Source organism: Stegostoma tigrinum, unplaced genomic scaffold (genome assembly GCF_030684315.1).
Source record: "Stegostoma tigrinum isolate sSteTig4 unplaced genomic scaffold, sSteTig4.hap1 scaffold_136, whole genome shotgun sequence".
NCBI classification, from domain to species: Eukaryota; Metazoa; Chordata; class Chondrichthyes; order Orectolobiformes; family Stegostomatidae; genus Stegostoma; species Stegostoma tigrinum.
This window is the reverse complement of record NW_026728083.1, coordinates 6,652-31,586: the sequence shown is the minus strand read 5'-3', so window position 1 is coordinate 31,586 and position 24,935 is coordinate 6,652. Positions and strand designations below refer to the sequence as shown.

The 24,935-nt window shown below is 45.4% G+C and overlaps 1 protein-coding gene across 4 annotated transcripts; it reads right to left on the bottom strand.

Annotated features, from left to right (window-relative positions):
* Positions 1–1,723: 1,723 nt before the first annotated feature.
* LOC132207727 (utrophin-like) lies at positions 1,724–24,178 on the bottom strand. Of its 4 annotated transcripts, XR_009443753.1 has the most exons (4): positions 15,608–15,680; positions 9,620–9,888; positions 4,340–5,563; positions 1,724–4,230 (listed from the first exon to the last, which is right to left on the bottom strand). XR_009443753.1 is itself a non-coding variant. In XM_059643620.1 (3 exons), exons 1-3 carry the CDS (start codon positions 17,545–17,547, stop codon positions 5,417–5,419), a joined length of 459 nt encoding a protein of 152 aa, XP_059499603.1. In that variant the 5' UTR covers positions 17,548–17,562; the 3' UTR covers positions 1,724–5,416. The 4 variants fall into 4 exon arrangements, 2 of the variants coding, with proteins under 2 accessions (XP_059499603.1, XP_059499602.1); XR_009443754.1 differs by lacking the exon at positions 15,608–15,680 and adding an exon at positions 24,019–24,178 and having other exon boundaries at positions 1,724–5,563; XM_059643620.1 differs by lacking the exon at positions 15,608–15,680 and adding an exon at positions 17,505–17,562 and having other exon boundaries at positions 1,724–5,563.
* Between the last annotated feature and the right edge of the window lie 757 nt (positions 24,179–24,935).

Here is a 24,935-nt window from a genome sequence, read left to right as displayed (position 1 = left end):
GGGAAGCCCTCTAAATACTGACACATTCCCTAGACACCCTTTAAATACTGGCACCGGCCCAGAGAACCCCGAAAAAAACTGCCACACTCCCCAGGACCCTTTGTAAATACTGATATATTCCCCGAGACCAGCTGCAAATATTGACACATTCCTTGTCCCCGCTTTCAGTACTGAGAAACTCCCTGGGACTCCCTGTATATAATGACACATTTCCCAGGGTCCCCTCTAAACACTGACACATTCCCCAGGAGCTCCTCCAAATCCTGACACACAGCCCCAGACCCCTGTACAGGCAAACTCCCTGCGACCCACTGTAAATCTTGACATACTCCCTGAGGCCCCCTGGAAATACCGACACACCACCCCTCCCGGGACCCCCTGGAAATACCAAAACACTGTAGGGATCCTCTGATTCTATTCTATGATGCCCTTGTCCTGTGAATGAATCAATAAAGAAACCTGGTGAAGCCGCCAAACAGCATAGCCAGCAAGTGATAGATACAGCAAAGTGATCCCACCATCAATGGATCAAATCTGAGCTCTGCAGTCCTGCCACATCTCGTCATTTACTGTGGTGCACAATTAAACAACTGATTGGACGTGAAGACTCTACACATATCCCCATCCTCAATGATGGAAGAGCCCAGCACATCAGTGCAAAAGATAAGGCTGAAGTCACCAGTCAGTGACACACACATCCAACAAATAATTGAAGAAACAAACTCCTATTAATTACAGTGATTTTTCACAGTCTCACAGCCAGCCATGCCTCATATACACACATCTTAGTGACAATGTGGTGACCGTAACCAGACCCACAGTGAGCCTGGGCTCATCCACACTCCTCCCAGTCACATTTCTGATGTGAAAAATACACCTTTTTCACAAGAAATCTCTTTGTATATGTACAATGTCACAACTGCAGTTGCCTTCTGTCCAGCTGCATATCAAATAAACAAATAAAGCATTGGACTTTGGCTCCACCCAACAAACCAAAGACCTCTCTTAGACATACAACAAAACTATTTACATACATGTGAGACACGGGGAGGGTCCGAGGACTGAATGGACCCCCATTTACCTTCAGCAGGAAAATCTCAGTGGTCCTTTCCGACTGTGCCTCGGCAGCAGCAGCCCCATCGTCCCAGTTATGCCCCAAGCTTTCAGTGCATCAGTGGTAGCAGGACGGCCAACCCCTCACTCTTTCCCAGTGGGGTCTACATGTTAATTACTCCGGGAAGCGTTTCTCTATGAGCCTGGCCTGATCTACACATCTCCCAGGAACTATATGGTAACTGTAAACAGTCTTAAAGTGAGCCCGATTGATTCACCCTCCTATCAGTGACTTGCCAATGATTACTGCCTGTTTCATAATCAGTCCAGTCTCATCTACTCTTCCTCTGAGTGAATCCTTTCTGTCCTCTTCCATTCAGCCCGTGCCTGGGAGAATGCAGCCAGATTCCCCTTCAGGCTGCATTTCATTCTCCTCACTGTCTCGGTGCTGCCACTGACATCACCTGTCTCTCCATTTCCCTCTGTAACAGTTCTTGTGAAACCCATCCCCCTCCCCGCCCCACCTTCCAGCTGCAATGTTGGAATATCACCACATTGGGCATTGCCATTAGTGCTCCAGCTCATTCAAATTTCTTCACAAAACAGAAACACAACTCATCAACAAGACTAAGTGGCAGGCAAATGAGATACATCATACATCTAAAAGCAGTTTGTTGTTCAAAAGTGGAACTAACTTTAATTTGTATGCGTATAATAGAATCAGGAAGAATAATACATATATAGCATGCAACTCATTTCACTGAACACATTTGTGCAAATAAATGATATCTCTGCAGTTCAAACAATTTCAACAGCATAACATTAGAGACAGAGCATTTGGAAATGATACAGAAATTTCAGATACGAATGATTTAAAGAGGAGGACAGATTAAGATCGGGGAAACTGAACAGGGTGTACACACAAAAATCCATTTCGCAATTGGAATGCCTCATTCAGGCAATTACATCTCTCTCCCTCAGTCTCAAATGGTCTTCTTCCCATTCGATTTTCTTCCACTCTCTGAGCCACCCCCAATAAGCAGTTCCCTTCCCTCCCCAGTTTAGCCTCATGCCTTCGTTTGCACTGGTATGTAATGGTACCTTTCTAGTACATGTTTGATTTTCGATGAACACACCGCACTGGTTTGTGACCAGGTCGGCCAGTTGAACCTCACAGAATATGAGTTGCCTGACTGGTCCACATGAACAGCCCAAATCAGGGAGCCCTGACTGACAGCTAAGTCGTGTGAGGGTCAGAGATGCTGACACCCTGGCAACTATCTCTGAATGAGGCAGTGCTAAAGTTGAAGACAGTTCATTTGTAAATAAAAGTTGAATTGGAGATCGACACTGGCCTCAGTGTATTTAAAATACATCTCCAGCACTGGGTTTGAATATTATTGTTATCCTTTTGTTATCAAACATCTCTGTGTGCAGTGCTCAGCAGGGTTATAACATGGAGATGTGGGAACAGGATTGTTTAGATTCCCTACAGTGTGGAAACAGGCCCTTTGGCCCAACAACTGCACACCAAACCTTGGAGCATCCCACCCAGACCCACGCCCCTGAACACTATGGGCAATTTAGCATGGCCAATCCACCTAGCGTGCACCTCTTTGGACTGTGGGAGGAGACCGGAGCACCTGGAAGAAACCCACGCAGACACAGGGTCAAGGTGCAAATTCCACACAAACAGTTGCCTGAGGCTGGAATTGAGCCTGAGTCCCCAGTGCTGTGAAGCTGCAGTGCTAATCACTGAGCCACCGTGCCGCCCCATATCGTGTTGCTTTTGCACAAACTTTGACAAAGAGGAAAGGCCACTGATAATGGCAAATGCTGGAGAATCCAAAATAACAAAGTGTGGAGCTGGATGAACACAGCAGTCCAAGCAGCATCTCAGGAGCACAAAAGCTGACATTTCAGGCCTAGACCCTTCATCAGAGAGGGGGATGGGAGAGGGAAGTGGAATAAATAGGGAGAGGGGGGGATGCGGACCGAAGATGGAGAGAAAACAAGATAGGTAGAGAGGAGAGTACAGGTGAGGAGGGAGGGAGGGGATAGGTCAGTCCAGGGAAGACGGACAAGTCAAGGAGGCAGGATGAGGTGGTCGGTCGGAAATGGAGGTGTGGCTTGAGGTGGGAGGAAGGGATGGGTGAGAGGAACAACAGGTTAGGGAGGCGGAGACAGGCTGGGCTGGTTTTGTGATGCAGTAGCGGGAGGGGAAGAACTGGGCTGGTTTTGGGATGCAGTTGGGGAGGGGGAGATTTTGAAGCTTGTGAAGTCCACATAGATACCATTGGGTTGCAGGGTTCCCAAGCGGATGAGGAGTTGCTGTCCTTGCAACCTTCGGGTGGCATTATTGTGGCACTGCAGGAGGCCCATGATGGACATGTCGTCTAAGGAATGGGAGGGGGAGTTAAAATGGTTCGCGACTGGGAGGTGCAGTTGTTTGTTGCGAACCGAGCGGAGGTGTTCTGCAAAGCGGTCCCCAAGCCTCCGCTTGGTTTCCTCAATGCAGAGCGGGTCAGGAGTGAGGGGGCAGGTCACTGTGAGGGGGGTCAGGACTGCAGGGGCAACTCACTCTGAGCGGGTCAGCACGGAGGGGTAGGTCGCTGTGAGTGGGTCAGGACTGCAGAGAGAAGTCGCTGTGAGCTGGTCAGGACTGCAGGGGTGAGTCACTGTGAGCGGGTCAGGACTGCAGGGGCGAGTCAGTGTGAGCGGGTCAGGTCGCTGCGAGAGGGTCAGGATGGAGGGGGCAATTCGCTGTGAGCATCCCATTTCACTCTGTCACGGCATCCCATTTCACTCCGTCACGGCATCCCATTTCCCACAGCCACTGCATCCCATTTCACTCAGTCACTGCATCCATGCTGCGTGGTCCATGCTGTGTATAAATGTGGCATAAAATCCTTACTTGGAAGTTCATTTCCTCTTGTAATAACATGTGGCATCATTAGCATCCTTAATCACTTGCATTTAATCGGAAAGCCTGGTCCAAACACCAGATAACATGACAGTCCGAACAGAATGCATTTTCCAATGATTTAAACATATAGTCATGTGTGTCTCAGTGAATAAAAATCCTCCTCATTTTACCCCAATTATATCTCATAATAAAGGGAGTATGTCTGAAAGTCGTCTCATCCGAAGGAAAACAGACTTGCTCCAGGAAAGCTGCTAAAATATATCAAGAAAAATATATATGAAATGATTCTAGAAATTTCTGCAACACAAAGATCAAAGGAAACAATAGTTTGATGAACACACTGTTAAGTGTTGCACTTACACATCACATTTTGGAAAACAAACCACACTGATTTTCTACTTCATAAAAAAAATTGTTCCAAGTCTTCATTATGCAGCACTGCAGTGAACTGAAAAGGTGTAGACTTTTAACCTGCATAGAAAGCATGTGCAGAAGTTAAAACAAAAAAAAAGCCACTTCTGTCCTAAAAAGACAATATTATATTACAAAAGGCCAGGCAAGTTGGAGAATGCAGCATCATGCTTCCTGCAGAGATCAAGTTTTGTCTGTGTTGTAAAAAACAAAAGAACTGTGGGCACTGTAAATCAGCAACAAAAGCAGAAGTTGCTGGAAAAGCTCAGTAGGTCTGGCAGCATCAGTGAAGAGTGAGATCTGAGGAAGGGTCACAGGACGCGAAACATTAACTCTGACATTGTCTACGTCATAGTGAGTTATGTCTATTGCTTCAGCAAAATCGAACCAACTCTGAATGAAAATCAATGCTGAAGAAATATCCAAAACATCCGCTGTCCCCGTTGTGGCTTCCTCTACATTGGAGAAACAATGCAGAGGCTTGGGGACCGCTTTTCAGAACACCTACGCTCAGTTTGCAATAAACAACTGCACCTCCCAGTCACGAACCATTTCAACTCCCCCTCCCATTCCTGAGAGGACACGTCCAACCTGGGCCTCCTGCAGTGCCATAATGACGCCACCCGAAGGTTGCAGGAACAGCAACTCATATTCTGCTTGGGAACCCTGCAGCCCAATGGTATCAGTGTGGATTTCACAAGCTTCCAAATCTCCTGTCCTCCCACTGCATCCCGAAACCAGCCCAGCTCGTCCCCGCCTCCCTAACCTATTCTTCCTCTCACCCATCCCCCCTCCCACCTCATGCCGCACCCCTATTTCCCCTCATCCCGCTCCCTTGACCTGTCCTGCCTCCCCAGACTGACCTATCCCCTCCCTGCCTCCCTACCCATACTCTCCTCTCCACCTACCTTCTCCTCCATCCATCTTCCATCCGCCTCCCCCTCTCTCCCTATTTATTCCAGAACCCGCACCCCCTCCCCATTTTCTGAAGGTGGTTCTCGGCCCGAAACATCAGCTTTTGTGCTCCTAAGATGATGCTTGGCCTGCTGTCTTCGTCCAGTTCCACACGGTGTTATCTCGCATTCTCCAGCATCTGCAGTTCCCATTATCTCTCCAAAACAAAGGCTGCTGTCTTTCAAAACCCAATCTCAGATTTTGCAGATAGTCCTTACCCTGAAAAAATACCAAATATGAATAAAGAGGAAAACTGGAGGTGAAACCATTCAAAAAATTTTCATTAGCATAATAAATGTTCAAACTGTAAAAGCAGGTTAAGCACCTGTATATAAGGAAACTTTAAACAGACACTTACAGCCAACAAATGAGAGAAATATCCATTTCTTGCTGGATTACCAATTTTGCTGTTGGGAAAATAGGCCTAGGCTTAGCAATGTACATTCAAACAAGATAGCCCCCTCTCAGAACTCAACACTCACAGTCGTAGAGTTCTGTTTTCACAGGTTGGCGTATAATAGCATCAAGCACAATACACCAAATCTTCTTTGGTACCTTTTCCTTCCATAAAACTGCTTTTAGTAGATGCGCACTGAATTCATTTTATACACGTTGAACAGTTGCTAAGTTCAAGAGGCCAGTTCCAGCACTTCGACTTGCATCTGCTTCATCATCAAAACAGAACAAAATAAAGACCCACTCTTTGTAAGTCAAGTTTTCCATTTTTAGTGACAAGGTGAAGTGCAAGAACTGCTCACTTGACGTTAAAATCTCCTAAATATGTACCTATATATTTCAATTCTGTGAAATATGTGGAATGAGTTCGAGAGAAGGATTAATTTTCTTGTGCTGGGAGAGAGCTGGGACAGATAAAATAGGTTGAATGGCCTCCTCCCATGCTAAAAATGTCCATAACTGTTCTTGGCCCTGCTAAATTGAAGTGGCCATCCTTTCATTATGACTGTGAGACGCAGCATGTTACGATAGATGGCACAATGAAGAAATCTTTTGTTATTAATGAATTTTTCAGCACTAGGCATTCTTCCGAAGTCAAATGTTCGACATATGCCTGTTGCACTGACTTGGTTCCAAACAGTTATAATGTGGAGGTGCTGGTGTTGGACGAGGATGGACAAAGTCAGAAGTCACATGACATCAGGTTATAATCTGACAGGTTTATTTGAAATCACACAAGCTTTCGGAGTGCAGTCCCTTCATCAGGTGCGGTCAGGGAGGAAAACACACAGTCACACAATTGATAAGCAGACAGATCAAAACATCATACAACTGGTGTGAGTGGAGTGTCAGATAACAAGTCTTCATCCAGGATGTTTGTTTGCAGATATTTTGTTGAAGAAACACACAACTTGTAGTTACAGTCAGTGTGGTATCTTATAAATTCTTGCTTTTGAAATAAAGGTGAAAACTCTAAGACAGATTCTGAACACAAGCCTCTCAACTACAAGTCAGAGTCTGACCTGAGATGTCACCTTTTGTACATTCCTGTTGCGCTGCCTGATTATCATGACAACACAGCACTGACATGGACTTTATAAACGCTTTACTTGCCTCTAACACTCTTGGTCACCTGTATAGAGTTATTATCTGACACTCCACTCACGCCAATTCTATGATCTTTTGATCTCTCTGCTTATAAGCTCTCTCTCTCTGTGGTCACCTCACTAACTGCACCTGATGAAGGGGCTGCACTCCAAAAGCTTGTGTGATTTCAAATGAACCTGTTGGACGACAAGCTGGTGTCATGTGACTTCTGACTTCAAACAGTTATAGAATGTGTTTTCAATCCTACCGTGACTTGACAATAAGTCAACTTCTTAAAATTTATAAAATGAGAATGTCAAGTGAAGAAAGACAGAAGGAATGATTGAATCGACTGTGTCTGACACCACACAATTAATCCCCCTTCTGGAAGAAAGGTTGGCTGTGTTCTCTTTCTTCAGGAACATCCAGCTAATACCACCTTACCACTGCTTGTTTTATTCATCTGGTGTTCCATCTAATTCCTTGCAGTCTTGGTCAAACCTTCATGTAATTTATTTAAATTTTCAATGAAATAAATTTAACTTTATATTCCACAATTTTAACATTTCCTTTTAAGGTTTGAACGGTTCAGTTCGTACAGTGCACATGTTGTGTTAATAATTGGAGAAGATGGTGGAAAAATCAAGATATATTGACAAGTAAACAAATGGCTAACTTCTGTTTCCTTGTCAGTAATGCCTTTTGAACAGAACATAAAGTTGCGCAACTATGTAGAGATAACAATTTAAAACTGGGAAGACCACTTTGTGGTCCCCACACCAATCTCTATTCACTACCTACTGATTGCATTACTCCGCCTTGGCAACAATGTAATATTACGCTTGTCTCAGCACAACCTTGGCATCTTGTTTATCCCATGATGAACGTCCAACAACACATTCAAGCAATCCCTCAAGCTGTCTCTTTACATCTTTTCAATCCTGCCTACCTGTCTCTTGTCTTGGCTCATTAGCAGTGAAACCTTCATCTGGAACTACTTCACTTCTGGACCTGACAATTCCAATGCATTCCCTGTTGGAGTCCCACATTTGCCCATTGAAAACTTGACGTCGTCTAAAACTCCACTGCCCGAGTCTCACCTTGAACCAAATCCTATTCTCTGTACTTTCTACCTGACTGACACTATTAATGGTAATTTTATTAAATTCTCATTTTTGTTTCCAAATCGTTCCTTGGCTATGCCTATGGCTATTTTGGTAATCTCCACCAGTCCAACCATACTTCAGGATATCTGCACTCGTCTAATTATGTCCTCTTGCCCACTCTTGATTTCAAACGGCCCACTGCTAGTTGCCAAACATTTAATTGTGTCGGCTTCAAACCCAACAAGAGACTTCCTGCACCTTCAGCGAGCAAACTCACATCCAGAACCTCAACCCGAGCAACAAATCTTCTCAAAACTCGCTAACTTCCTACACATCTTAGCCTCTGTATGTTTCCTCTTTTAAGGCACTTTTTAAAACAATCCTCTTTCATCAAGCTCTTGATCGTCAAAACTAAGAACTTAATAAGGCTCAGTTGTATTCTGGGATCGTGAAAACTCCTTTCAGACGCCTCCAAAGTTTCCCTCCATTAAAGAGATTTTATCAGTGGTTGAAGTCATTGCCAAGCAGAGGGGGACGAATTGGGGAGTTACTTCAAAGAGCTATGATATGCCAAACGACCTCCTTCCACACTGGCCAACTCTGATTCTACAAAAACAAAAATGATTTTCAGACTTGGGAAGATCCCTCAAAAATGTCACAAGTAACCAGCTTATGGGCAGAGTCGAGCTGCTGAGATGATAGACCAGGATTTAGGGGTACCAGGAGTGATAATATGCTGAACACAATCAAATTTTGAGGTTGTAGAATGATGTGGTCTTCATCATTTTTGACACTTTGACCATTTTCCTTCCTTTCCACAGAACAAGTCAAATAGCGGCAGCACAATGTTGCATGGACGCTCGAGCCTGCTCCACCGTCAATGATGATTGTGGCTGGTCTTCCACATCAATTAAACTTTTGCTCATATCTCATCCTCTGCTCAAAACATCGATCTATTCACGTGCAGTATCCCTCTCGCTAACTTAATGAGAATTCATTCCAATCACTGAACTCCGAACGCAGACCCACCCCAGGTCAAAAAATTCAGCTGAGATCAGGAACTGATCTCGCCTGTATGGCTGAGCTGGCTTTTAAAAAGTTTGCCAGTGAGAGAGTCTCAGTGAGAAACATTCATTAAAAAAAATAATTGCATGGATTGCTCTCCAATCCTAAACTCTATTCAAATTCAGTTGGCTGAACGGTTGGTTTTTGATGCAGACTGATGCCCTGCAGAGAGGGCTCAATTGCCATACCAGTGAGCTTACCACAAAGGGTCTTCGCCTCAACCGCTCTACTTGACTGAGGCGTGGTCATCTTCAGGTTAAATCATAACCAGTTGTCTCTCTCCAAGGAGTCGCCAAATGGCGTGCTAAGACTTTACCTTTAACCCTGATAACATGGCAACAAGCAGATAACTCAGCTGATGTCACTGACTAATAAAATCCTCAATTATACTGATATTCATGTTGTGATATCATCAGAAGGCATGCTCAACTAAGTTTTAATTTGCAAATTAAGTTAACAACCATTCAATCAATATTACTGAAGTACTCATATTACTGATCGTCTCCATACAACATTGTGGTTACATCTGTTCATAAGTGAAGTGTAATGTAATTGCACTTACTGTGGTTTTATCAATGTGATCCTGCAATGAGTCAATAAGCAGGTCACCCACAGGTTGCCAATCAGTGTGGACCCCCTCAGCTGTTATCACATGAGCCTCAAGATCATCCAGAGCTTTCTGCAGTTCTTGAAGTTTCTCCAATGCCTTTTCCACCTGTTTCTGCCAGTTGCTTGCACGGGTTTTCAATTGCTCCCAATTTTCCTTCACTTCTGTTGACTGTTTGCGGACAGCTTTGGCAATTCTCTGGGCTCTCTCTTCCGGGGTAGGTTCTGAAAATATGAAATGCAAATAATTTATCAACTATTCATGATTTTGATCGATAGATTTTCTTTCGAAACCCCTTTCCTTTAAAAGGTCTCTCTGGACTTTCTCCTGAAATTGGGATATATATTATAAGACTGAAGCACATCAATGATAAATTCTGTAATCAGCTAGCAGGTCGTCGAGTCGTTGACAGATAATCACAGAGAACCAATACAAAGCCAAATAAAATTCCGCAGATATTTGAAATTTGTCACTACCAAGGAAGCTTTAAAAAAGGAAAAGGATTACGGACTAAATGGGTACAATTCTCAACAAAAGATTTGAAAAATCCTTTCAGTGTATCTTTCGTAGCTATGAGACAAACATCCAACACAAACCAACTTTCATCTTTCAGGACTGACAAGTTAGAATGATAAACCCAAAGTCTACCCTGCACAGTTCTCTCTAGAACTCACTTAATGAGGTTGTTAAGAGATGTAGAGATACCAAAGTGCGCAGCTGGATGAACACAGCAGGCCAAGCAGCATCTTAGGAGCACCAAAACTGACATGTTGGGCCGAGACCTTTCATCAGAAAAGGGGGAGGGGGAGAGAGTTCTGAAATAAATAGCGAGAGAGGGGGAGGCGGATCAAAGATGGATAGAGGAGAAGTTAGGTGGAGAGGAGACAGACAACTTAAAGAGGTGGGGATGGAGCCAGTCGAGGTGAGTGTAGGTGGGGAGGTAGGGAGGGGATAGGTCAGTCCGGGGAGGACGAACAGGTCTCGGGGGCGGGAAGAGGTTAGGAGGTAGGAAATGGGGGTGGGGTTTGAGGTTGCAGGACGGGATAGGTGGGCTGGTTTTGGATGCAGCCGAGGGGAGTGTGCAGCGGATCAGGGAGTCACCTGAGGGTGGTGGGAAAAACGTCTTTGGTGGTGGGGTCGGATTGCAGATGGCAGAAGGGTCGGAGGACGAGGCATTGAATCCGGAGGTTGGTGGGGTGGTACGCGAGGGCGAGGAGGGCACTGTTTTGGTAGTTATTATGGGGAGCGAGTGTGAGGGATGAGGTGTGGGAAATGCGGGTGACACGGTCGAGGGCATTTTTGACCACTGAGGAGGGGGAAGTTCCGGTCCTTGAACAACCCTCAACAGTTTCTCTTTCAATTCCTCCCACTTCCAACAGACAAACGGGGTGGCCAGGGTAGCCACATGGGCCCAAGCGATGCCTGCCTCTTTGGAGGTTACATGGAACGCTCCCTCTTCCGTACCTACACTGGCCCTCAACCTCACCTCTTCCTCCGTTACATCGATGGCCGTATCGGCACCGCTCGTGTTGCCACAAGGGGCTCGAACAGTTCATCCACTTCACCAACACCTTCCTCCCGAACTTGAAGTTCACCTGGACAATCTCTGATACCTCTCTCTCCATCCTGGACCTCTCTATTTCCAACCACTGAGAAACAAATATCCATTTCAACTCCACCAATTCCCACAGCTACCAAGAATACACCTCCTCCCACCATATTCCCGCAACACTTCATCCCCAATTCCCCATTCCTTTGCCTCTGCATCTGCGCTCCCAGGATGAGGTATTCTATTCCCGCATATCTCAGATGTCCTCATTTTTCAAAGACCACAACTTCCACCACTCGGTGGTTGATAACGCCCTCGGCCGTGTCTCCAGCATTTCCTGCAACAAATCCCTCTCACCCAACCCCACAACAACAACCAAAACAAAGTCTCCCTCGTCCTAACGTACCACCCCACCAACCTCCAGATACAACGCATCATCCTTCGAAACTTTCAGATTCTCTGGGAGGCTACGGAGGAGGTGGCGGAGCCTTGGGCCTTGATCTTTGAGTCCTCATTGTCTACAGGTTTAGTACCAGAAGGCTGGAGGGTTGCACATGTTGAGTCCTTGTTCAAGAAGGGCAGTAGAGATGCCCCAGGTAATTACAAACCCAGTGAGCCTTACGTCTGTTGTAGGAAATGTTTTGGAAAGGATTATAAGAGATAGGATTTATAATCATCGAGCAAGCACCAATTTGATGGGAGATAGTCAACATGGATTTGTCAAGGGCAGGTCGTGTCTCACAAGCGTCATTGAGTAATTTTGGAAGGTGACCAAGCATGTGGATGAGGGTCGGGCAGTTGACGTGGTGTACGTGGACTTCAGTAAAGCCTTCGATAAGGTTCCACATGGTAGGCTATTGGAGAAAACATGGAGACATGGGATTGAGGGAGATTTAGCAGGTTGGATTAGAAACTGGCTTTGGCTAAGGCGGCAACCAGTGGTGCTTGATAGAAAATATTCAGCCTGGAGTCTGGTTCCTAGTGATGTGTCTCAAGGATCTATTTTGGGATCACTGCTGTTTGTCATTTTCATAAGTGACTTGGACGGAGGCATTGGTAGATGGGTTAGTAAGTTTGCAGCTGACACTAAAGTCAGTGGAGTGGTGGACAATGTGGAAGAATGTTGCAGGTTACCGGTAGACTTTGGATGAACTGCTGAATTGGGCGGAAAGGTGGCAGATGGAGTTCAATGCGGATAAATGTGAGGTGATTCACTTTGGGATGAATAATAAGAAGGCAGAATATTGGGTCAATGGAAAGATTCTTGGTCGTGTTGCTGTGCAGAGGGTGTCCATCTATGTCGATCCCTGAAAATTGCCATCCAGGTTGATAGTGCTGTGAAGAAGGCTTAGGTCTTTTAGGTTTTATTGGCAGAGGGATTGAGATCCAGAGCTGTGATGTCATGCTGCAACTGTCCAAAAAGCTGGTGCGGTCTCATTTGGAATATTGCGTACAGTTCTGGTTGCCCCATTACAGGAAGGATGCGGAAGCATTGGAAAAGGTGCAGAGGAGATGTTGCCTGGTGTGGAGCGAAGGTCTTCTGAAGAAAGGCTGAGGGACTTGGGTCTGTACTCATTGGAGAGAAGGTGGTTCAGAGGGGATTTAATAGAGACATACAAGATGACAAGTGGATGAGATCGGGTGGACAGTGAGGGTCTTTTTCCGAGGATGATGACATCAGCTTGTATGAGGGGGCACAGCTAAACAGTGAGGGGTAATAGATTTGAGATAGATATCAGAGGCAGGTTCTTTACTCCGAGAGTGGTAAGGATGTGGAACCCCCTGCCTGCCAATGCAGTTAGCTCAGCCACGTTAGGGGCATTTCAACAGTCCTTGGATAAGCATATGGATGATAATGGGATCGTGTCGGGGGGATGGGCTTAGATTAGTTCACTGGTCCATCCAGATCATCGCAATGGGCAAAAAAGCACACCGTTGTCTCTACTTCCCAGGAGGCGAAGGCAATTCCGTGTGTCCACAAGGGCAACTTTCACTGATGTACCACAGAAAGCATCCTATCTGGATGCATATCACAGCACGGTTCCTCTAGCAAAACAATCCCTAATTATTATGCTCCTGCCTTTCTTCTTCCAGGCAGAATTGGTTCTGCTTTGTCATAACTATATTGGGAGAAAATCCACGCTCAGTCTAAGTTAATTCTTCCAACAATTCAGATACCATGGAAGACTGAGAAAATAGTGGGTGTGTGTGGGAGAGAGAGAAAGAGAGAGAGAGACAAAGCCAGAGGGGTTGCTGGGGTGGGGGGGTGGGTGGGTGGAGACAGAGAGAGAGAGAGAGACAGAGAGAGCGCGAGAGAGACAGAGAGAGCGCGAGAGAGACAGAGAGCGCGAGACAGAGAGAGACTGTGAGAGAGAGAGAGAGAGAGAGAGAGAGAGAGAGAGAGAGAGAGAGAGAGACAGAGAGAGACAGACAGACAAACAGAATAGGCTACAGAATGTGAGAGTGTGTGAGCGCCTGCATCAGGCAGTGAGAGAGATGTTGCTGAGGTGGAGATAGTTGAGAGTGTCGATCACCAACAATCTCTCCTGGTCCACCCAGATCGTCGCAATGGGCAAAAGCGCACACCAATGTCTCTATTTCCCCAGCAGGCTAAGGTAATTCGGTGTGTCCACAAGGTCAACTTTCATTTATGTACCAGAGAAAGCATCCTATCTGGATGCATGTCACGGCATGGTTTGGCAACAGCTCTTCCTAAGACCACAAGAAACTACAGAGTCATGAACACAGCATAGTCCATCATGCAAACCAGCCTTCCATTCGTTGATTCCACCTTTACTTCCTGCTGCCTCGGGAAAGAAACTGACATAATCAAAGGCCCTTCTCACCCCACAATTACACTCTCTTCTCCCTTTTTCTGAAGGGAAGGTGTCAACAAGTTTGTATACATGTGTGAAAAGATTCAAGAACAGCTTCTTCACCGCTGTTATTCGACATGTGAATAGGATACTGAAAAGTTTAAATCTAATTTTGATCTCGCTCTCTGTGCATCTTCTCTGCAGCTGTCGCTATGTTCCATTTCACTAATGCGCCTTGTATGGTATGATCTGTCTATACTGCATGCAGAAGAAAACTTGTCACTGTACTTGGGCACATGTGACAATGACGACTCAAATCAAATTGACTGTGTGCAAGAGAGAGGTGAGTGTATGATTGTGTTCAAGAGTGCAAAGACAGTGCATGAAAGCGTGAGTGTGCGCATGACAGAATGTGTGTGCCAGTGACTGTGCTCAAGAGTGTGTGAAAGAGAGTTAGCACAAGAAGGGAAGTGTTACAGCATGCATGAGGGAGTGAGAGTGTCTCTAAGAGTGAGTGAGCTTGACAGCAAGCGAATTTGCAAGTGTAAGTGTGTGAGGGAGAGATTTGTGGTAGTGTGTGTGTACTTGAGAGTAACAGCATTGGCAAAAGATCCTGTGACAGTGCATGCAAGTGTGCCACAGAATGTGTGCAAGACCGTGTACGACTGTGTGGCGGTATGGACTATGAATGAGTGAGAATGTGACAGAGTGTGTTTGTGAGAGACTGTGTTCCTGACTTTTTTTTTGTGTGTGTAGTGTGTTTGTGCATGAGGGACAGGATATGCATGTGCAACATCGTGTGACTGTGAACTTCTGTTTGTGCCTGTGAGTGAAGTGATGGGGGAGAACAGGGAGAGGAGAGATAAAGACTGAGAGAGAGAGGGAGCATGAGAGAGAGATGACATGAGGAATTAGAAATGATGAGTGGTCAATACCTGGAGGAAAAAAAGAACAGCGTCTGTGCGTTAAGAGAAGCCGCTGGATCTGATATGGAGGCTATTGTTTTATTGATTGTACTGAATGAAAAGCAAGTGTCACCTCTCAGTGTCAGGGGACAGGAGATGTGCATCAGAGAAGGAGATATAGTCAGCCTTGTTAGAGACAGCAGACACGTTGCAAATGCATAGAAACTGACATGAAAGCTTTCTTGTCAATATGTAAAGAGGTGAGACAAATATGACGAGTTAATATTGTACCTTTGCGCTCAGTAAAATTATAGAATCATGAATCAGAGAATCCATACTGTGTGGAAACAGGTCCGTCAGCCCAACATGTCCACACTGCCCCTCACAGCATCCCACCCAGACCCATCCACCTATAACTCACCTAACCGACACATCACTGAACACCTTGGGAAATTTAGCATGGCCAATCCACCGACCTTGCACATCTTTTGACTGTGGGAGGAAACTCGAGCACCCGGAGAAAACCCATGCAGGCACATGGAGAATGTGCAAACTCCACACAGAAAGTCACCAAAGGGTGGAATTGACACAGCAGTGTTAACCAGAGCCACTGTGCTCTATATTATGCTCATTAAGCTGCAAGCATTTTTTTTTTAAACGCAAGGAAACGTACCATCGTCACATAATCCAAGAGGTTTCAATCTTCTGTCAGCTTTGAGAACTTTATCCATATCCACAAGGACAAGGTGATGTTAATGGTGTGAGACCTGTCAGTATGCAGCAGCTCGTCATGCAAAAAAATTAACGGCACTTTCATTGCTTTTTTCCGAGGGGCGCAACAGAAAGACAAGAACATGAAAAAGTCCTGAAATCTTTCTCCAATTTCAATCTCCAAGGGACCATCCATTCCTCAAAAGTCATAACCAAACTGAACATGGGCCTCCTGCAGTGCCACAAATAATGCCAAACGAAGGTTGCAGGAACAGCAACTCATATTCCGCTTGGGAACCCTGCAGTTCAATGGTATCAATGTGGATTTCACAAGCTTTAAAATCTCCTCTCCCCCCACTGCATCCCAAAACCAGCCCAGTTCGTCCCCGCCTCCCTAAACTGTTCTTCCTCTAACCTATCCCCTCCTCCCACCTCAAGACCCACCTCCATTTCCGACGTACTAAACTCATCCTGCCCTCTTGACCTGTCCGTCCCCCCCCGGGCTGACTTATCTGCTCCCTACCTCCCCACCTATACTCTCGTCTACAGTTTCCATCCCGGCCTTTTTACGTCGCGTGTCTCCTCCCCACCGATCTTCTCCTCTGACCGTCTTCGATCCGCCTCCCCCTCGCTCCCTATTTATTTCAGAACCCTCTCCCTATTCCCCTTTTCTGATGAAGGGTCTCCACTCGAAACGTCAGCTTTTGTGCTCCTAAGATGCTGCTTGGCCTGCTGTGTTCATCCAGCTCCACACTTGATTCTCCGAGGGAGTGGTGGAGGCTGGGAAAATTACAACATTTGTGAGGCATCTGGAAGGGGATATAAATGAGGGGGGTTAAGATGGCTATGTAGCAAACGCAGGAAAATGGGACTGGATTAGTTAGCATATCTGGTTGACATGGACAAGTTGGACCAAAGGGTCCATTTCCATATTCTACAGCTCGATGACTCTGATTTTATTTGGTAAGTTGGATTCAGAATGGGCTGAGTTGGCAGGAAGCAGAAGGTTATGGTTGATCCATGTTTCGTGACTGAAAGTCTGTGTCCAGTGAGGCTCTGGAGGGATTATTGTTCGAGCGCTCACTGCTGTGCTATATCAGAATGATTTAGACTTAAATGTTTCGAGGGGTGATCACTAAGTTTGTGAAACATATGAAAATCGCTGAGATGGTAACTTGTGATGAGGAGAGCCCAGGATTGCAGGGTGATGAAAACAGGCAGGTCAGATTGATTTGTGTGGCAAATGGAAATTAATCTGAACACACACGAGGGGGTGCACTTGCGAACTACACACAAGGCGAGGGAATTCACCAAAATCCATCAACAGCATTTTCCAACTCTCAACCACTTCCATTTAGAGGGACAAGGGCAAAAGTAAGATAGGATTCCTGTGTGACAACCCTGCATTTCGCTCTGTCATGACATTGAGAGTACCCACAGCACATCGGCAACAGCTGTTCAAGTACTAAGCTCCCACCACCTTCTCTCTACTCGCATAATTGAATTCTGTTAACTCAATCATAGAACTCTGTTTTTGGAACACTAATTGGGCCATCGTTATTAAATCGAAAATTATTGAAAATGCTTCAGAACTTGGAATTTGCCTGTGAAGGCAGGCTTTTGTTTTTAAAACTCTTCCATTCAAATTAAAATGCAACACACACTCACAACGCATTGCTGCAGCAGCCAGGACATTATATTTCAAATCCTAGAGGAAAAGAACGCTCCACAACCGATTGGAATCAGCTCAATGCTGCAGCCCAATGACTTGAATTTTTTGAAACAGCATAGCCTGGGTTAGAGATCGTTTCAAGTCTTGACAGACCACCAAAACTGCCTGCAACATCAAGTTAATGTACCTTGGCTCGTTCTAGAAATGTAACGCATCATCTTTGAATTCATTTCCGAAATGTTGACAGCACTGGGCCTAGTTGCCCTCGAGAAAGTCAGGATGAGCTAGCTTCTTGAAACACTGCAGTCAATTTTGTGTAACTAGATTCACAATCCTGTTAGGAAGTCAGTTTCATGATTTTAACCATGAAGGAACTGAGATATATTTCAGTTTCAGGATCATCAGTAGCTTGAATAGGAACATCCTGCTGATGGGTCCCCATTTACCTCTCGTTCTTGTCCTTCTAGTTACCAAATATCATCGTTTAAGACGACATGGCCAATAGAAATAGGTCCTTTGACCTGATCCTCCATCCAATAGGATAATGGTTCATGTCACACTCTGCATACCCACTTTGCTGTCCTTTCACCGTTACCCTTGAACCCCCAAAACTTGCCAAGAATGCATTTATCTCAGTCCTATGCGTGCTTTCGGACTTTTCCATCATAGATATCTATTGGTCAGGAGTTCCAAAGACACTCAGCGCTCTGAAAGAAGAAATTCCTTCTTATCTCATTTGTAAACTGGTGCATCTTTATTTTGAGATAATGGGAACTGCAGATGCTGGAGAATCCAAGATAACAAAATGTGAGGCTGGATGAACACAGCAGGCCAAGCAGCATCTCAGGAGCACAAAAGCTGACGTTTCGGGCCTGGACCCTTCATCAGAGAGGGGGATGGGGTGAGGGTTCTGGAATAAATAGGGAGAGAGGGGGAGGCGGACCCAAGATGGAGAGAAAAGAAGATAGGTGGAGAGAGCATAGGTGGGGAGGTAGGGAAGGGATAGGTCAGTCCAGGGAAGACAGACAGGTCAAGGAGGTGGGATGAGGTTAGTCGGTAGATGGGGGTGCGGCTTGGGGTGGGAGGAAGGGATGGGTGAGAGGAAGAACAGGTTAGGGAGGCAGAGACAGGTTGCACTGGTTTTGGGATGCAGTGGGTGGAAGGGAAGAGCTGGGCTGGTTGTGTGGTGCAGTGGGGGGAGGGGACGAACTGGGCTGGTTTAGGGATGCGGTTGGGGAAGGGGAGATTTTGAAACTGGTGAAGTCCACATTGATACCATTAGGCTGCAGGGTTCCCAGGCGGAATATGAGTTGCTGTTCCTGCAACCTTCGGGTGGCTGGCATCATTGTGGCACTGCAGGAGGCCCATGATGGACATGTCATCTAAAGAATGGGAGGGGGAGTGGAAATGGTTTGCGACTGGGAGGTGCAGTTGTTTGTTGCAAACTGAGCGGAGGTGTTCTGCAAAGCGGTCTCCAAGCCTCCGCTTGGTTTCCCCCATGGAGAGGAAGCCACACCGGGTACAGTGGATGCAGTATACCACATTAAGCAGAGGTTCACCTGCACATCTGCCAATGTGGAATGTCATCTTGGGGCCTGGGATAGGGGTGAGGGAGGAAGTGTGGGGGCAAGTGTAGCATTTCCTGCGGTTGCAGGGGAAGGTGCCGTGTGTGGTGGGGTTGGAGGGCAGCGTGGAGCGAACAAGGGAGTCACGGAGAGAGTGGTCTCTCCGGAAAGCAGACAGGGGTGGGGATGGAAAAATGTCTTGGGTGGTGGGGTCAGATTGTAGATGGCGCAAGTGTCGGAGGATGATGCGTTGTATCCGGAGGTTGGTGGGGTGGTGTGTGAAAACGAGGGGGATCCTCTTGGGGCGGTTGTGGCGGGGGCAGGGTGTGAGGGATGTGTTGCGGGAAATGCAGGAGACGCGGTCAAGGGCGTTCTCGACCACTGTGGGGGTAAGTTGCGGTCCTTGAAGAACTTGGACATCTGGGATGTGCGGGAGTGGAATGCCTCATCGCGGGAGCAGAAGCGGCGGAGGCATTGGGAATAGGGGATGGAATTTTTGCAGGAGGGTGGGTGGGAGGAGGTGTATTCCAGGTAGCTGTGGGAGTCGGTGGGCTTGAAATGGACATCAGTTACAAGCTGGTTGCCTGAGATGGAGACTGAGAGGTCCAGGAAGGTGAGGGATGTGCTGGAGATGGCCCACGTGAACTGAAGGTTGGGGTGGAAGGTGTTGGTGAAGTGGATGAACCGTTCGAGCTCCTCTGGGGAGCAAGAGGCGGCGCCGATACAGTCATCAATGTAACGGGGGATGAGGTGGGGTTCGGGGCCTGTGTAGGTGTGGAAGAGGGACTTTTCCACCTTCGGTCCGCCTCCCCGTCTCTCCCTATTTATTCCAGAACCCTCACCCCATCCCCCTCTCTGATGAAGGGTCCAGGCCCGAAACGTCAGCTTTTGTGCTACTCAGATGCTGCTGGGCCTGCTGTGTTCATCCAGCCTCACATTTCATTATCTAACATCCTGGTAAATCTCTGTTTCTCTGTCATGCCTTGTCTTTCTAAATATTTTTGAGTCAACTCCAAATTTAGCCACCGTACATTCACCCCTTTCCTCAAAGTCATGAGTAAACAAGCTCAAGACCTGTGGTTCCTTCTGCGCTACCTCATTTCTTACCGACAAGCCAACCCTGTTATCTCTGTCCATTTTTATCAGTGCTAATGGGAACAGCAGATGCTGGAGAATCCACTTTAACAAAGTGTGGAGCTGTATGAACACAGCAGGCCAAGCAGCATCTCAGGAGCACAAATGCTGACGTTTACTGAAGTATAAGGGTCTTGGCCCGAAACGTCAGCTTTTGCGCTCCTGAGATGCTGCTTGGCCTGCTGTGTTCATCCAGCTCCACATTTGGTTATCTCTGACCATTTGCCTGTTCTTTCTATAGGACATGAATCATTGGATATTTAGTTCCCAACAACAATGTCTCTGTGATACCCAGAGCGATCAATCTGCACCACAAACTCATTCACTTTGTTTCATACACTCCCTGCAATTAAATACAAGATCCTCAGTCCGCCATTTTCGGCCACCGTTCTTATCTGCTGCACCTGAAGTCAGAGTCCTGACCATTTCCATACTTTTGGTCCTATGACTTGCTCTGGAAACTTTGCTGAGCACTTACCAGCTTCTAACTTTTTCCATAATTTTCCATGCAACTGCGCTCACCCGCTCCACACTTTTTATTTTAACGCTCTACCCCCGAGACCTAGCTCTGTCTTTTGCCAGGATACTTGTCCCCATATGATTCTTGTCGAGCCTATGCCACCAGAACAACTCCCTCCTTCCCCATACCCATGCCAATGTCCCATGAATTCAAACACATTTCTGCCATGTCACCATTTGAACAATGCATTTACATCTTGAATTTTCTTCACACTGTGCCAAATTGCTCAGATAAGAATGCAGAGATTACTACATTTCTGGTTCTGCTTTCTCACCTCAGCGCTCATAATCCCTCAGCAGAACCTCTTTCCTCTTTCTTCCATATCAATGGTACCTGTGTGGACCACAATAGCTGGATTTCTACTCCGCCCACTTCAAGTTCCTTTGTAGCCGAGATGGAATATCATGAACCTGGGCACCAGGCAGGCAACACTACTTTCGAGACTCTCGATCCTCATCACAACGAACAGTGTTCATTCCCCAAACTATACTACCTCTGATTATAACTACATTACACTTTTTATCCCCTCCTGAATGTCCCCCCTGTACCACAGTGCTACAGTCAGCTTACTCATCTTCCCTATACCCTGCACTCTCATCCACACACGAAGAAAGAATCTCAAAGCTGTTAGATAAGATCAAAGGCCAAGGTTCCATCTGCACTACATCCTGGATCCTTCCACCTGCCCTGTTCTTTGTCACACTCTCACGTCCCTGGCCACTGACCGAGTTTCAGCTAGTTAATCTAAGGTGTTTGACTGCCTCCTGAAGCACAGCATTCCCTGGTAACTCTCCCCCGCATGATTTGTTGATTGGTCAAAACTGAGGTTCTAGTTCATCAACCCTGAGCTGGAGTATGGGGTATGACCACTCCCCCGTCACGTAGGTATAAATCATCGTCTGGCCTGGCATCTCCATTTCAATTACTTCGATTTTAATTTGATTTAAAAACATTCTGGTCTTTTAGTTTGTAGCCTGTAAATATTTCTCCGACTTAGTTTCAATCTCAAAGTTCCCGATAATAGATTCTTAAACCACGAGCTATCACCAAACAATGAGCCTGGTTCACCCTCTGGGTCCCTGATTCTGGCTTCAATTTACCCTGTTTCAAAATAAAATGCTTATGAACTAACAGGCAAAAAAAAAACAAGCAAATGGCACCTCTTACACTCTGCACAGACATTGCCACCAAAATATACATTCACTCTAGATGCGATCTCTCCTTCCAGAACATGCAAAGCATACTGATCCCTAGCAATACACGACCTTCAAAACCTCAGCTCTCAGCTTATTACTTTTGAGTACATTCTCAAATGCTTTCTCCAAGTCCAAACACAACACATTTACTGGCTTTCCTCTATTAATTCTCCTTCCAAAACTTCCTCCAAGAACCAAAACAATTAGCCAGACATAATTTCTCTTTCATCAGGCTATGGTGATTCTGTTTGATTAGATTATGACTTTCCAAATGTCCTGCTACTATTTTCTTCATCGCTGATTGCCACATATTTCCAACAATAGATGTTAGGATGGTTCGGTTGTAGTTATCTTCTTTTTGCCTCTCTCCTTTTTAAATAGGGATGTCACATCAGCATTTTTCCAGCCCTCAGATGCTTCTCTCGAATCTAAAACTTATTGGGAAATTACAATCAATGCATACACCGACTCTGAAGCTCATTGTTTAGAATCTTAGAAAGTCAACCATCACGGCAAAGAGTCTAATCTGCTTTTACTCCATCAGATTGTCTACTGCTATTTCTCTCATGGTACTGATGGTGTGGTAGTGATGTGTTTAATTCCTCCCTGTATTCTGTAGTAATAAGGGGATCCTTGAAGTATCTTCCACTGTAAAGACTACCCTTTTCTCATTGTCGTTGTTCCTGGATTTAAAAATTAACCTGGCCATCTCAGCCGAGCATATAATTAATGGCAATACCTCTAAAACCTTTTCTGCTAAAGTGTTCAATAGATTGCTACAACCTGAAAGAACTAATTCTTCCCCTAAATTAAGAGGCAACCAATTTGAAAATGTGGCCTCTGGTCGTAAAATCTTTCACAAATGGGAGTAATCTCTACAGATATACACCATCAAGCCTCTTAAGCATCTTAAATGTTGAAAAAATAAGATCTGTTTCAATCTTATAAACTCCAATGAATGTCGTCCCAGCCCGCCCAACATTCTTAAGCATAGCAATCCCCTCCGCCATTTCCGAAATCAACCCAGTCAACATGAGGTGTTCGGCCTATGCAGCATTCACTCTGTGGCCGTACACGACTTCTAAGATACCATCCCGCTGCTACGACTCTACTTCTATTTACGATGCAGTCCTCTGTCCATCCGAACATACTGCCCTTGAACACATGGTCTCTTTTCTTTTGAGACACCTTCTGAGCTGTACCTTATCAAATGCTTTGTTGAAATCTCAATGTACCACATCAACTGGTGGTCCTTCGTCAGTAATGTTTGTTTCCTTCTCAAAGCACTGCAGCAAGTTTGTCAAGTATTATTTCCCCTTTATAAAAGGATGTTAACTCTGTAGGATGTTATAGCACACTCAGTACCCTGTTATTTCATCTTTCATTGCCGGCATGAACATCTACCCAGGTTCACCTAAAGTGGCAATACTGCCTTACTATTTTGTCGAAGTATCTTTGTAATAATGGTGTTATGTTCACAATCTTTCAATCCTCTGAGAATTTTCCACAATCTAAGGATTCTTGGAAGATTATCATCAGTGCCTCCATTGTAGCTGTCGCTGCATTGTTCAACATGAGAGGATACAACTCATCATACCCCTTGGATATTTTCTCTACTGATTGGAGTCATGTTTGGAATTCTGTGCAGTGACATTCACTTTTAACAGTTTGCTAAATACTACCACGAACAGAAATTGCGATCCAGCTGCAACTAAACTAAAGCTTTCAGCACGGAAGAAAGTCTTTCAATTCATTATGAACCTAATAACTCCTGAAAAGGGCAATACAATTTGCCTCAGTCCATAAATGTTCCTTCTCCAACATCCTGAGATGCATTATCTGTATTTCTTCAAATTTACCACAAAATCTGTTTCAATCACCCTTTCAGCAACACGCATGACAACAATTCGGCATTTTTACTCCCCCTGGAGCCTCTGTTGCACACGTGCATTGTTAGATGATTATTTAATTGTGTGCCTGCTTTTTTGCTCGAATGGAGAAAGGTAAATTTCTGTTCTTTTGTCATCAGAACTATTGCCTCCTCACTCTCATCTTCCTTGTTTTATCCTGTGCTGGAATATTTAATTTGTTGACATATCTGAAATATGTTGTTGAATGGATTGGGTTTTGTAACATTGCATTCCCCATAGACCACCTACCCATCCTGTTGCTTGTTCTAACAGTTATTATCTCGCAGAGTGGAAAATGCAGTTTGAAAGCAATGGAACGTTATCGATGAAGAACTTGATGCATAAATTGCTGCGATCTTCCAAACTACAAACTCACCTTCAATTCTTTCTCGGTCAGAGCATTATGCCGGCGCAAATGAATCGTGTTCTCAATGGGACTTCCAAAACCATGGAATTGAATTTGCATATTGATTTCTTCTTCCCTCTTCAGAAATGCAAACTAGCATCGTGATGAAGCTTCCAAGGCGATGATTGTGTCCTTCGATGAACGGAAAAGTGACTCTTAGATTCATGGAAATATTTCACTACTTCTATAAACATGAAAGGCAAACATTCTCCCTGCATATGACCCAGTCTCATTTTATCGTATCTTTCTGATTTTACATGCCACGGGACAATCATTGCAGTGTAACAGAAATGTTGATCGTGGAAATTTATCACTGTTTTCATAAATAATGGCAAATTTTCAACATCTTGCAATTGTATGAAGGCTCAGTCTCATCACACCTCGCCTGCTGCACAAAGACATTCTTACACTGCTTTGAATGTTAGGACTGAAACAAAACACAATCGTGATACAAATGCATCAACGCACTACTTTCAATAGGATCTGATATCCTTGCCAAGCACTGGAGGGGTTGCGGAGACTGGTGCGTGGATAAAGTCGTTCCTCTGTTCAAGCAGGAAAACAGGGACTTTCCAGGAAACTACAGACTGGTGAGTGTCTCATGTCTCAAAAGTATGGGCTAATAAGGGACAGCCAGCATGGTATTATGCGAGGCAGGTTATGTCTTACCAAGTCAGTTGAAGTTTTCAAGGAGGTGACAAGGGTGATCAATTCGGGTAGAACAGTTGATAACATATATACATGGATTTTACGAAGGTTTTCAATAAGGTCCCTCATGGTATGCTCATCCAGAAGATTAAGATCCATGAGATCCATGGTGACTTGGCCTGCCCATATAAGGCAGACGGTAGCGGTGGAAGGCTAACAAAGATAACACAGTATAGGGC

What these genes read in the sequence shown, in the direction of transcription:
- LOC132207727 (XM_059643619.1), bottom strand. Translation starts at nt 15,665, where the DNA reads ATGGATAAAGTTCTCAAAGCTGACAGAAGATTGAAACCTCTTGGATTA. An exon ending in TCTTGGATTATGTGACGATG is followed by an intron (nt 9,889 to 15,607) that starts GTACGTTTCCTT and finishes TCATATTTTCAG; the next exon opens with AACCTACCCCGGAAGAGAGA. An exon ending in ATCACATTGATAAAACCACA is followed by an intron (nt 5,564 to 9,619) that starts GTAAGTGCAATT and finishes GTATTTTTTCAG; the next exon opens with GGTAAGGACTATCTGCAAAA.